This window comes from Callorhinus ursinus, unplaced genomic scaffold (genome assembly GCF_003265705.2).
Source record: "Callorhinus ursinus isolate GAN/ISIS: 27379988/994484 unplaced genomic scaffold, GSC_fseal_2.0 scaffold76, whole genome shotgun sequence".
In the NCBI taxonomy this organism is placed as follows: Eukaryota; Metazoa; Chordata; class Mammalia; order Carnivora; family Otariidae; genus Callorhinus; species Callorhinus ursinus.
The window spans coordinates 2,668,303-2,683,118 of NW_027397138.1; the positions used below are offsets into that span (position 1 = coordinate 2,668,303).

Sequence of the window (14,816 nt, forward strand, 5' to 3'; positions counted from 1 at the left end):
GGAGTGTCGGTATAAATTGTATATTCTGAAGTTAAGTCGGAAGTGACATTGTCCTGTATTTCTACTTTGAACAATATATGTAACATATGAAAATCTAGTTTTTCTTATGACATTAAAAAATATTTGCTTGTATATTTTGTTGCCACATCAGTGTCTAAGAAGGGTCTGAAGTGGTGAAAATTCACTTTAACACTACCCATTTCCCTGTTAGATTTTGAAAGCTATCGACAGCACAGAATTTCATATAAAACAACAGGCCTATACTATGCATTCTCACTGTAAAATAAAATTTAAACAACTGAAGAGCAAGTTTATAAGATTCTATTTTGAATTGTTTCAAAATACATTTCTATTAAATGTGCATACATTTGTGTCCTTATATAAGGGAGTTAACATACCTATCTTCATGTTTTTCCATTTTTATTTGGTTTTGATAGGTGTACAGTCCCATTTCCTCATAGGTATCTTGGTTAGCCCATGCTGATTTGCCATTGGCATGAAGTTTTGCAAGATCATTTCGGAGCCTTTCATTCTCATATTCCAGTTTGTTAACAGATGCATGCCTCGAATGTTCCCTGTTAGTAAAATCCATACTCTAGAGAATAAAAAACAAAATCACTGAAAAACTGTTCCTTATAAGTGATGCATATTTTCTGTGTGTTTAGACATGTCTGTTGGAAGGGGTCTTCCACTGGAGTCCAAAGATATAGCTCTACTCCTGTGTACCTCCTAAAGCCCCTTCCCGCTCTCACCTCCTCACGACACAGATACCCAGTGACAGGTACCACTGAACACTTCGCAAGAAAAGCATTGCTTTTTATGGACTAGTGTCCATGCTCACATATGCATTAGCATTCTGTATCCAGAACAGATTGGCTGGATTAAAGAGTTTTCATGTTTATAGGGTATGCCTTCTGGTGTTAATAATGGAACCAGAATTAACATACATTTCAATTTTGAAAGACTTTTTCTCTGATGACAATAACACATGTCATTACAGAAAATCATATACTGATTCTCCACTGTTGGGTGATGCAACAAATTATATACAAAATCCATATAGACTAGAGTCTGCTTCTGGACCATTTTAAAGCAAAGATCTCACAGCTGAGATGGGGCCAGTACCACAGTTTTGAGGAGTGTGGCTCCATGATGAAGTTTTACTATCTGGTATGTGCCACCCAATTTTTAACGTGTCTTAAGAAGAGAATGTGAAACATGTTTAAATCACAAAATGAGTGGTTTAGAGCAAGAACAAAGATTTCTGATGCTTTTTGAATTAAATGCTGTAAGAAGTTTCTTAGGGAGAGTCTAAACTTTTCTTCCCGCAAAGTTTTAAAAAAACAGGATATAGTCTCACAAGAAAACTCATGAAAACGCTTTAAATGAGTCTACATAGTCCTTTCTGGTCCTATGATGTAGGTATCTATGAGTCATGTAGTTGCTGATTCAACAATACTTCTAACAATACGCTTCTAGCACAAAAAGCGTAACATGGATAAAGTATCATTTTTGAAGCTCCAAACTTCTGTGGTTTAAAGCTCATAAGACTATAGATGAAAATGGCTTAGAACTTTTATTTTGAAATTTCTAAATATAAGGCTTTGACATGGAAGACATTTCATGGGCTAGCCACCCCATAAGTCATTACAATTTTTTTTTTGACGGAACTGCACGTTCTAAATTACTCATATACTATCGTATTAGTATCAGGATTGACAAATAAGTGTAGAAATGTATACATATTAGGTATTAAAAATGTTTACCTATTTGTTTTATTTTTTTGCTTCAAAGGCCAAGCCTGCTTACTACATTTTCTGTTTACTGCCTAATGTGTTATAGAAGCTCATGAATCTTTAGAATGAAAGAAAATTCTCCAGGAGGGCAAATTCCCCCAAAACAATACAGAAAGGGTTATGTGTTTATACAGCTATTGATCAAGGTGCCCTTTGGAAAAGAAGGACCTTTCACGGTATTTCTCTGCTTGGTAGGCCCTTGCCTTTAGTATGCCTTCACATTTGCTCATTTGAGATACACCAGTGCAGATAAAAGAGTAATCTGTACTATGCGCTACAGGAGAAAGGATTGTTTATTCTAAAATGAGAGCAGATTTACAATACATATAAAGGAGGTGGTCTTATAAAATTTTGCCCTTCTTAAGGAAAATAACTCATTTGAGCAGATCTGGCCAAGAAAGGTCATGGAAAAGATCCAAAATTTTACTCCTACAAAAAAATCTATTTATCAAAATATATAATTCCTGATGGTCTGCTGCTCAGTTATAACTTTATTTAAGCTTTTTCTATAAAATTAGATTTCATCTGTGATTCTTTTTGGCCCCGTGTTTGGTTTAAAGTAATTAAGAATGAGAGGAATAATTTTTTAAAGACTCCATAATTTTCTACATGCACCATAATTAAGTAAGTGTTGTGAACATGACCTGAAAAAATTACACAGGCGATGTATTTACATGATTTATATTTAAAAGCATATTCTATTTTCCTTGACAACAACATTTTAGGACTTTCTCATTTCATGTTTCTTTTAAATATTGTTCTAGTAATTTCAGGAAATAATCCTCCACTAGATGGTTATCATGTGAAAATAGGCACTAATTAAATTCTATCTCTGTATTTCTGATGGCTTATTTTATAGCCCTGTTATTCCAAATTTTTCCCCCAAATTTTAGGGGTTTGTAGTTTTAACCCATTGCTTCATTCTTGAAACGGCAAAACCTCCTAGTGCCTACGTGCTTTGACATGAGGCCAGTTGAGTTACTGAAGTGTTTGGGTAATAGTACTTTATATGTACAATTTTTCTTTTTAAATTCACGTATATTCAACAATAATAGTCTAACAAAGTATTTCTACAGAAGGACCAGCTTTAACCATGTTTTATGGTTAGTATATTAATTTTTAATATGTAAATGATGGATTAGATACTTGTGAGGGTACTAATTTTTTAGGTTATTATTTTATTTGGCAAACTTTATGGATAGTGAAGGGCAAATCAGTTAAAAATTACCATAAATTCTGAGTTCTGATTAAATCTGATTTTATGATACCTTTCTTAAATGAAGGAAAGTTTACTAAATACACTTATGGGTCTAAGGTAATATGGAATCACAAAAAACTATCATGATAAACTTGATTTTTTCAATAGCTACCCAGGAGGAGAATAAAGGTCAACCCCTCACACTTGTCTCTATGTAATCGTTCTTGCACAAATCCAGGAAAACATCTTTTTCAGAGATACTTCTGTTGCTATTTTAAGCAGCTCATGAGACCTGAGGAGAACTTACATACCAGGTGGTTAGTCTCATCAGTGGATTCTGCCGAGGAAAATGCGAGCTGCCACAGCCCCAAGCATGCAGCCGGTAATAACCGAGTGCAGGACCCACTCTTACTCCTACCTCTGGGAGAGGGCCTTTTTAAAACTTTCTTTCCCTAAGTGTGAGTAAGCAGGGTGCTTCACAGTTAGTCAAGCAGAAAATTCACGAAGTTCTAGTGATTTTGAAATGCCTACCTTAATATCAGTTATTTCACTTGTCTAGAAAGGAAAAACAAATAATTATTGTTTGAATATTATCCAAATACCACATATTTCAGAAAACCTAAAAATAATGATGTAAATATTTTGTTTCTTATTGCTTGAGGTAAAATTTCAGTGCCCATTCTTTAATTCTATGTTTATTTATCCAATTATTTCAGAAAGAATTAACTATCTCATGGGATTTTAACACATAACAGATAGGAGTTTTCTTTAATGTGAAATCTTTCAAATAATGAATGCTAGATAAGTCACATAATAGACTGCATACTCTTTTTTTTTTTTAAAGATTTTAAGGTTCCTCCCTGACTTTTCTTTTTTTTTTTTTTAAGATTTATTTATTTATTTATTTGACAGAGAAAGACACAGCGAGAGAGGGAACACAAACAGTGCGAATGGGAGAGGGTTCAGAAGCAGGCTTCCCGCCGAGCAGGGAGCCCGATGCAGGGCTCGATCCCAGGACCTGGAATCATGACTTGAGCCAAAGGCAGATGCTTAACGACTGAGCCACCCAGGCGCCCCTAGACTGCATACTCTTAAAGAACAACGAGTTATATTTGCTCTTTTTTTAATTCAGTAGACACTTGAGATCTTTCACTTTGGGGAATGGCTTGACTATTTTAATTATCAAAGTCAATGCCAAAACTTCACATACAAAAAATAAAAGGGAGCAATTATAAAGTCAACTATCTATATGAATTACAATCCTACATAAAGTGTATGTGATTAAATACTATTTTAATAAGGCATCACACTGAGGGCCATTCATCAGTGGCATACCATTTTATGATATCCAATTAACCAATTTTTAAACAAATACGTACTGTACATACATATATATATGTGCTGAGTGCTACAGAGGTGATCAAGTATGAAAAAGTGACCCTACCTTCATGGAAAATACAATAAAACTGAGTGGACAAAATTAACATGTATGAAAAAAATAGTGACTCATATAAAGTGTAATTATGTATTAAATTATGTTACACCAAGTAGAACTCAAATGTTTTCTGAATCAATGAATGGCGACAACTACTGGACTAAGATCATGTAGGAGGTGAGATAAAACAAGGCTCTGGCAATCTCCTTAATGACGTGAGCAATAATTTCCATGAAAATTTATTCATGCCTCTTACACTACAGGTGAGACCCATAAACCCACAAGTATTCATCGAGCCCTACCCTATACCAAACCCTGTATGAAGAAGTATAAAATATAGTACACTTCTTCCCTCAAGGAGTCTATGACTGATGAGACAAGACATACAAAAACAATTAAAAAATAAAAGAAGACAATTCAAAACTTGATGCTAAATTGTTATACCTGTTAAAGAAAGTCAAAGAAAGAAGAAGTAAATGGAGCCTAGAGTAATTGAAGATGAATTCATGGAAGAGATATAATTTAATTTAGGTCTGAAGGGACTGGTAGGATTTAGTAAAGTACAACTATGTCTTTACTTTGGTAAAAGAAAGGAAAGCATTCAGGTGGAGGGCATATAATGGATTCATTCACTCATTCCCTCACTCACTCACTCATTGATTTGTTCATTCACTAATCTAACAAAATATTTTTTCACTGCCTCCTGCATTCAGGCATTGTACTAAGTGCTTGGGTACAATGGTAAACTAGGACCATAACTGCCCTCAATGAGCCTACTGGGTAGGGGTTGGGTAGCTGACAAGAAATAGGCAATTTTACCATTGTACTATGATAGATGTTAAGTAAAGGATGTTATGATGGTTTCAAGGACAGACACTTAACAGAGCAGAGGAAAATCAAAGAAGATTTTGTATGACATGTAAAATTTATGCTGAGTTACCTGAAACATTAATAGGGCATGGCTACGTGAAGTAGGAAAAGGGAATTTTTAGCTAGAAGGAAAGCACGTGTGAAGGCCTGGAAGCAAGAAAGGGCATGAGAAAGGACTATCACATATGCAGGTAAGGCTAAGACAGGCCTAGCTCTAGCAGAGGATTTGTGTAAGTCACTAAAGGGAAACAAAGTGGGAGAGCCAGATTAAGGAAGCAATGGAATATGAAGAGTTCTGACTTCCTATTGGAAACTGAGCACATGTTCTTGAAAGGAAGGATAACACAAGGAAAGATTATGTTAGAAAAGCATGTCGTGTATGAGAAGTGGAGAGAGCTTGGAAGCCACTGGGTAAAGCAGAGGAAGTAACTTGGAGTCGTTGATGGATCTAGCCTCTAAGGAGAAGCAAAAGCCAACAGCAACATTTGGGGAACGAGTAGAGGCAGGAACAGGAGGGTGGGGAGCCAGTGAATAAAACGGAAGAAACAGAGAGAACCACAGGGTTTTATAACAGTTAGTATCATGCATTTAGAGTTATTCAAACCAACTTACAACCTATGTGATCTTGGATAAAAACTTGCCTAAAAACCTAAAGATTTCATTCCTTTTTCTGTGAAATGAGATTGTCACAGCCAACCACCATATACTTGTTATAGGGATATAGACAGACACTGATATATGTAAAGCATTCAGCAGATTATAAGGCATGTATGTGATAAACACTCAATGAATGAGTAGCAGCTCTTTGTTATTACACGGTTCTCCCAGTTTCCCTCTTTCTCATCTTTGGTCTTTGTACATTCTATTCTCTCACCATGACTCTTTCCCACCAATCCGTCTGGTTGACTGCTCCCCAGATGCCTTTTATTGCTCCCAAGACAGGGTTAGGTAACCCCTATCAGGGTCCCTGAATTCTGAGCCTTCCTATCACTCTCTAGTGTAATTATCCAGGTAACTGTCTGTATCTGGTAATATATGGTCTCCTTCTACTAATATTAAGTTTCACGAATTCAAGGATCTTGTCTGACTTATTCACAACACTCGCATACTGCCAGATACACAGTAGGCATATTCAATAAATATTTACAGAATGAGTGAATGAATGAATGAATGACTGAATGAAAACATTCTGTGGTGACTGTGGCATGCAATAGATAGAGAACCGAATAGAGAGCCCAGAAATAAACCCACACAGTATGGTCAACTAATCTTTAATAAAAGCATCAAGAACACACAGTAGGGAAAGGACAGTCTCTTCAATAAATGTTGGGAAACTGGATATTCACAGGTGAAAGAATGACACTGGACCTCTATCTTCTACCACTCACAAAAAAATTAACTTGAAATAGATTAAAAACTTACATATCAGACCTGAAACTGTGAAACTAGAAGAAGACAGATGGGCAACAGACACTTGATATTGGTTCTGGCAATGATTTGTTGCGTATGACACCAAAGCACAGGCAACAAAAGCAAAAATAGACAAGTGGGCCTACATCAAACTAAAAAGGTTCTCGCACAACAAAAGAAACAATCAAGAGAGTGAAGAGGCAACCTACAGAAGGGGAGAAGGTATTTTATTTACAAATTATATAGAAAGTATTGAAAACATTATCACATAGAATCCAGGAATATGTCAAAATTGTTAAAGTAAGACTGGGGTTGAATTTTGTCCCCCCACCAAAAAGAAGATAATGTTTAAGTCCTAACTCCTAGTACCTCAGGACGTGGCCTTATTTGGAAAAAGGATCTTTACGTAGGCAATCGAGTGAAAGTGAGGTCACTAGGGTGGGCCCTAATCCAGTACGACAGGTATTCTACAAATATCAGGGGAAATCTGGACACAGAGAAGGACACGCATGGAGGGAAGACAATATGGAGAAACAGAGAAAGGCCATGTGAAGACAGATCCAAGGAGGATGCCTTGTGAAGACAGAGGACAGGAATGATGTACCTCTAAGCCACGGACTGCCAAAGATTGCTGGCAAATCACTAGAAGCTATCAAGAGGTGAGGAAGAACCATCCTCTACAGGTTTCAGAGGCAGCGTGGCCCTATTGACACCTCGATTTGGGGCTTCTATTTCCAGAACTGTATGACAAGAAGTTTCTCTTGTTCTAAGTTACCTGGTTTGTGGTACTTTGTTATGGCAGCCAAAGCAAATGAATACAATGACCAAGAAGGTTTATTCCAAAAATTCAGCGATGGGTCAGTATCAGGAAATGTGTCAACCATAGTCTATTATACGCCAACAAATCAACAGACAACCCCATGGTGTCATCTACGCTGAAAAGGTATTTGATAAAAGCCAGCAGCAAATCTTAAAAACTCTGAGTAAACTAGGAATAAAAGAATTAAAGAATTAATTAAAAGAATAAAAAGAATTAAGACCATAACCCAAGAACAAGTATTATCTAAACAGTAAAACTTTAAAACAATTTCATCTAAAGTCAGAAATTAGTTTTGTCAGCAATCACTATTATTATTTCATATTCTCTTGGTTTTAGCAAATGCAGTATGGCAAAATAACTGATATGAACAGTAGAAAAGAAGAGTTGAAGTTATCTATTTTTGTTAAAGTGATTGTATATCTCAAAAAACCCTAAGAACCCCTAGTAAAATGCCCACTAGAATTAAAAGACAGTCTGGCTTTTTTACTGTATTAGCAACAAGTTCTTATATGGAAAGAGGAAAATATCCCACTTACAACAGTGATAAGAATTATAAAACACCTAAGCATAAATTCTAAAAGGAAGGTACAGAACCTATACAAAGAAAATTGTAAGATTTTATTGAAGAGCATAAACTGAGATATGAAGAAATGGGAAGCCACGTCATATTCTTGGATTGAGAAAACTTACTATTATAAAAGTGTCAATTCTTTTTATTTTTTAAGATTTTATTTATTTGTCACAGAGAGAGAGAAAAAGTGAGAGACAGCAAGCCCAAGCAGGGGGAGCGGCAGGCAGAGGGAGAGGCAGGCTCCCCACTGAGCAGGGAACCCGATGTGGGTTCAGGACCCCGGCATCATGACCTGAGCCGAAGGCAAACGCTTAACCCAATGAGCCACCCAAGCGTCCCAAAAGTGTCAATTCTTTTAAAGTTATATGTAAACTTATTTTGATTCCAAATAAAACCCAACAGGAAATTATCTGGAAAAACTGGATAAACTGAACTTAACTTTCACATAAAAATTAAATTGGGTTCTTGTTTTATATCATATGTAAAATTATAATTCAAATGGATTAAAGACTTAGATGAAAAAATGTAAAAGTCATTGAAGACACTCTAACAAACAGTGTATACTGTCAAGAAGTTGGAAAAACCATGTCATTCCAGGAAGAAAATTCAGAAACTGTAAACAAAAAGATACATGTGTCTGACAGATAAAAGTTTTTTTTTAAGGTTTTATTTATTTATTTGACAGAGAGAGAGAGAGCACAAGCAGGGGGAATACCAGGTAGAAGCAGCGGGAGAAGCAGGTTCCCCACCAAGCAGGGAGCCTGATGCAGGACTCGACCCCAGGACCCCGAGATCATGACCTGAGCCAAAGGCAGACGTTTAAACAACTGAGCGACACAGGTGCCTTGACAAATAAAAGTTGAAAACTTTTTGTATGGTAAAAAGATCTAATTAAAATTATAGACAATAAATTTAGGAAATTGCTGTTGTAAATTGACAAGAAAAAAACATCCTAATAGAAAAATGAGCAAAGAATATAATTCATAGTCCACTGCCAATAAATATACAAAAATAATCTCACTGTAGCCAGGGAAGTAGAAATTAAAGTACTACTGAGAAATCACTTTACACCCATCAGACTGACAAAAATTTAAAAGAGTAATAAAACCTCTTGCTGCTAAGGAGGAAAGAAAAAGGTGTGCACATAACGAGATGGGAGAAATATGATTTGACAACAAATGTTTTAAAATTAAAGCATTCAGGGGCACCTGGGTGGTGCAGTTGGTTAAGCATCCGATTCTCAGTTTTGGCTCTGTTGTGATCTTGGTCATGGGATCAAGCCTCACAACGGGCTCCACACTCAGCACGGAGTCTGCTTCAGATTCTCTCTCCCTCTGCCCCTCCTGCCTGTGTGCTCTCTCCAATAAATAAATCTTTAAAAAAAAAGCATATGTTTCTATTCAGCAATTCCTTTTTTTTTTCTTTTTATAAGGGAGAGAGAGGGTAGGTGGGCAGAGGGAGAGAATCTTAAGCAGGCTCCATGCCCAGCGCAGATCCTGGGGCTCAATCTCAAGACCCTGAGATCATGACCTGAGCCAAAATCAAGAGTTGGACGCTTAACCGACTGAGCCACCTAGATGCCCCCAGCAATTCCATTCTTAGGAAGCTGTTCCAAGATATATGTATGAGGGTGTTTTTTACAGTATTGTTTATTTGTGCAAAAATCTAGAAAGAGTTGAATTAATTTGAAATGAATTGGTTCTGAAAAACAGTTGAATAAATTTTGATACACTCACATCATGTGTTATTATTAAGCCATTATACAAAATGAAATAGACCTAAACCAGTTGCTTTGTAAGGATTTGCAAAGGATATTGCTGAGTGAACAAAAATAAGACACAGAAAAGTGTGTATAATGTAAATCCAATTTTTTAAAAAAGTAAAACCCCAAAATAGGTATATGACTACATACCTATATGTATATATATTCACACACATACACACACACACACGTGAGTTCATAGATATGAAAAAGCACAAAATGATACATACTGAAGAGTTAACCTGTGTTATCCGGTGCATGGGGTCTGAGGTGGGTGGAGAAACAGAGCAAAGGAGAAGGGGAAAAGCAAGAAAAAAGAGACTGCATGAAAATCACTAGTGTGATGCAATTTATTAAAAATTCTATATATTCTACATGAGTATATATTGATTTTCCTAAGAAATGAAGGAAAAAAAGATGTTTTCCTCCTGTCTTCTAGAGATGTCCATGATATATAGTTAAAAAGCAGTTGAGAATAATGTACTTATTATACACTTATTTCCATAAAGGGACACTCAGCTCATCCCTTCTAGATGTGTGCACGAGCCAGAAAAAAGTTATAGAAGGCTACACACTGGTTTGTTAGCACTGGATTATCTCTGGAGTCCAACCTGGGATTGGAGATAGCAGTGGGATAATTAGCTTCTTCTTTACATATCTTTATGTGTTTTATTTCTTGAAAAAAACAAATCAATGAAGAAAGCCAAATGCCTATCCAAGCCAGTGTGAAGCAGGCTGTGTGGGCTGTGATGACGCAGAATTCACACCGAAAAACATTTAGTTTGAAATAAAAAGAAAAATAACACAAAAACCATTTTGTGAGAGGGAAAAAAAAGATACTCATGGGGGCAGGACCCAATTTAAATTTTTGTGTGTCAAGCATTTAGAAATAAGAGTCCTAAATGTCACACAGATTTTATGTAACAGATAGGGAAACCATATATACTTTCCTTTTTATCCAACTGTCCTCCGATCACAGAATCTGTCATCGGGGCCAAAGAAGGCAGAATGCTTGAAGAATGCTTCTAACTCTCTGATACTAGAACACTTACCATTATGGGAACGAGAACCTACTCTCACAGAAATACAGCATCATGGAGAACCCCTACTCCAACTTCCTCACGTCATAGCTGAGGAAACTGAAGTGACCACCCATGTTCATCTTTTATCTTCTCCATTTTCTCAGTGGCAGGAACATTATTTTATTTTAGAATTTTCTCTCAGAGCAAATAAATGCTAAACAAGTAACAATGGTATTTCCTTAGTTTGATAAATAAAAGTTCTCCTATTTACATATAAAAACCCACCTTCAAGGGCTATATTGAATAAGGGAAATGAAAGGCACAGAGCCTGTTTTAGCTGCCCTGTGTTAATCTATAGAGCCACTGGTTCAAACCACAAAGTCAATCCTCAGTCATTCATTTGTTCATCCTCCCTTATATTCAATCAACATCCAGTGAACACTTACTATACCCCTGACATTTCGAGGTGCTGGTGCAACAGACAGGAATAAAACATGGTCCCTGTTCACCATCCAGTCGGGAAGTGACAGGCTACCAAACAAATGAGACCAAAATACAGACCAAGTGTGGATGGACCAATTCACTCTGCCTGGGGTTTCAGGGGTGGCTTCATCAAGGGTAAGGCTGACATGTGAGTCAGGCCATGTAGGATGGAGGATTTCAGAGATAACAGCAGGAGCAAAAGCAAGCAAGTAGCATGTTGGAGGAAACGATCAGAATTTAGCCCAATCCAAGAAAAGAGCAAAGGAGAAAACTCGAAATTCAAATGTTCCAGCCTGAGGATAAAAATTAAGTTCAATCCAAGTGCAAGATACTTTGCCGCCCAACCCCTCCCTGCCTGACACAGGAAATGCTTAGTAAATAAGGTCTGCGTAACTCCTGACTAACTCTGTAATCTCTCAGTTCCATTTACTGAATGATTTCAGCGTTATTACCATGTACCGTCCGGGGTCTAAATCTCCCATCATTCCTTTCAGGTGTGTGTTTTCCGTTTGGACAGCTTTATATCTCATATCTGAGACCTGAAAGCAGATCGGTAGGTAAAAGTGAATGTAAAATACGTAATAAAAGCTCATAATTGTATTAAAATTAATTTTATTAACCTAAATGTTTTTTTTAAAGATTTTATTTACTTATTCATAAGAGAGAGACAGGCAGAGGGAGAAGCAGGCTCCCCGCTGAGCAGGGAGCCCGATGCGGGACGCGATCCCAGGACTCTGGGATCATGACCTGAGCCAAAGGCAGATGCTTAACGACTGAGCCACCTAGGTGCCCTAACCTAAATGTTTTCTAAGTGTAGTGAAGAGAAACACTGATTAGGCATGGTCATCCTAAATCAGTATTTGCATTCAGTTCTCTCTTTGGCAGCCCTCACTTAACCCTCCTTTCCTGATCAGTGCTAAATTAAAAACACATACCAACAATAACGACTCATTTACTTTTTTTTCAATTCTAAAATTCCATTTCTCACTTCTATTTTCTACTGTATGCAAATAAGCACCAGAAAAATCACAATTTATTTTTATTTTTTAAAGATTTTATTTATTTATTTGACAGACAGAAACACAGTGAGAGACGGAACACAAGCAGGGGGAGTGGGAGAGGGAGAAGCAGGCTTCCCGCTGAGCAGGGAGCCCCATGTGGGGCTCGATCCCAGGACCCTGGGATCATGACCTGAGCCGAGGGCAGACGCTTAACGACTGAGCCACCCAGGCGCCCCGAGAAATCACAATTAAAAAAAAAAAAACGCTCCAATAACACTGCCCATGGAGTTCTTCACTACCTAATTTTACAATATGCAAATGTAACTTTTATATTTAATTTTGTTCTAATATGTCTGCCAAACTACCCTCTTTCTTTTTGGTGACTATTTCATTTCTTCTAGTGTATTTATTTTTCCCTGATTTCTTCTACTTGACAGTACTTAGACATAGTATCTGCTCTTTTATCATATAGGCCTCATTTCTATATAAAACACTTCCCTTGAAATGATTTACTTTCATAGATTACAAAACATATCCTCCTTTTTTTTAAAAGATTTTATTTATTATTTCTTTGACAGAGAGAGAGACAGCGAGAGAGAGAGAACACAAGCAGTGGGTAGTGAGAGAGGGAGAAGCAGGCTTCCCGCTGAGCAGGGAGCCCGATGCGGGGCTCGATCCCAGGACCCTGGGACCATGACCTGAGCCGAAGGCAGACGCCCAACCGACTGAGCCACCCAGGCACCCCAAAATATATTCTCCTTAACAAAAATCTAAAAACATAGAAAAGTATAAAGGTGAAAATAAGAAGCATCCGTAATCCAACTACCCAGATCACTGCTAACACCTCTCAGTATCTTTTCCTAGAGGCACCTAGTGGCTTGGTCATTAAGTGTCTGCCTTCAGCTCAGGTCATGACCCCAGGGTCCTGGGAGGGAGCCCTGCATTGGGCTCCCTGCTCTGCAGGAAGCCTGCCTCTCCCTCTCCCACTCCCCCTGCTTGTGTCCCCTCTCTTGCTGTCTCTCTGTCAAATAAATAATAAATAAAAATTTTTAAAAAAATATCTTTTCCTCTACAGGTACAGCCTATGCTATTATCCCACCTATGCTGTGCTCCTCTGTACTGTACAAATTAATCACAGTTTAAGGTTTATAATTGGACAAAGGTTGACTCTCGTTTTTATAATAGACAGGATTTAAATAGCCATCTTTTTGGTGAAGTGACCCTCAAATGCTTATAGTTATGGAATGGTGCTCTCAAAGCCTCTCGATTTGGAGTAAAAAAAAAACAAACAAACAGATAACCCCTATGCTTTTAATAACAGGTCACCAATTTGATGATGAGTAAGGGATTGAGGGAATTTCAAAAGAAATAGGAAGAAAGGAAGGGAGGGAGGAGGAAAAAAGGAAGGGAGGGAGGACTTTGAAGTTACTTGCAGGATTTTAACAGTAGAATGGTATAATTACTGTTTTTTTTAACCATGAACCATGCTGTGCATTGAATCAATGTTCAGTAAATACGGACTAATTTTCATGTTTCAACATCCTTTTTTAAAACCCCAAGATATGGGGCGCCTGGGTGGCTCAGTCGGTTAAGCGTCTGCTTTCTGCTCAGGTCATGATCCTGGAGTCTTGGGATGGAGCCCCACATCAGGTTCCTTGCTCAGTGGGGAGCCTGCTTCTCCCTCTGCCCCTCAACCCGCTCTCATGCTCTCTCTCTCAAATAAATAAATAAAATCTTAAAAAAAATCCCAAAATAAATACATAAAATAGGGGTGAGAAGTATCCACAAAAAGCTGGAATAGAGGCTTTTTTTTTTAAGACAAAAATATTAATGGAACTACAGGACACAAATTCAGGAAGAAATCTTTGACTAGAGCATGCTGTGGGAGGTGATCAAAATATGGGTCACAAGGAAATGTTAGGATGAGATTTAATGCAATTATTTTGTGTCGTCACTTTTGCCCTCTTTCTGTTTTGATGACACTTTGCATATTTTGTAAAGGCTTTATGTGGCTCCAGCAAGCATTTCTGTGAGGCTAGTTTCAGACACAACACCGAGAAATGCAGTGCTTTGCTGGTCATCGAGGAAAACCACGGTCTGCACTGGGCAAGACAGTGACCCGGACAAGGGCTGTCCTGCCTGCTTGCGTACCTGCTGTTTTGCTAACATTTTTTCTTTTATTTCTAACTCCATTTTTAACTGTCTTTCCAGAAGGGCAGCTTTCTTCATGATAGTTGCTATAGTGATTTCCTTCTGATGAAGCTCCTCTGTTAGGTCAGAGATTTCGTTCCTCATTCTTTCCTGCTCAGAGCCATGGTACTCTTCCTCCTGATAGAGTTGGCTTCTTATCTGCAGCAGAGACATTCCGGCAAATATTAACAAATCTTTTTACTTATCAAGCAGCTTAAAGCTTGTGTTCAGTCTTCCTATCCTATGTTAAATCTTTGG

At 37.5% G+C, this 14,816-nt stretch overlaps 1 protein-coding gene across 19 annotated transcripts in view; it reads right to left on the reverse strand.

The window, feature by feature from the left end:
- DEUP1 (deuterosome assembly protein 1) overlaps window positions 1-14,816 on the reverse strand; it is a 196,766-nt gene that overhangs the window by 15,647 nt on the left and 166,303 nt on the right. For 15 of the 19 annotated variants that reach the window (XM_073887152.1, XM_073887151.1, XM_025893923.2 and 12 more), the window contains 4 exons: window positions 14,520-14,717; window positions 11,820-11,906; window positions 3,526-3,549; window positions 399-595 (listed from right to left, as the gene is read on the reverse strand). In XM_073887152.1, coding sequence (XP_073743253.1) covers window positions 399-595; window positions 3,526-3,549; window positions 11,820-11,906; window positions 14,520-14,717 — 506 coding nt within the window. The remainder of the gene's footprint in view (window positions 1-398; window positions 596-3,525; window positions 3,550-11,819; window positions 11,907-14,519; window positions 14,718-14,816) is intronic. The other 4 variants (XM_073887159.1, XM_073887154.1, XM_073887161.1 and 1 more) reach the window with 4 other exon arrangements.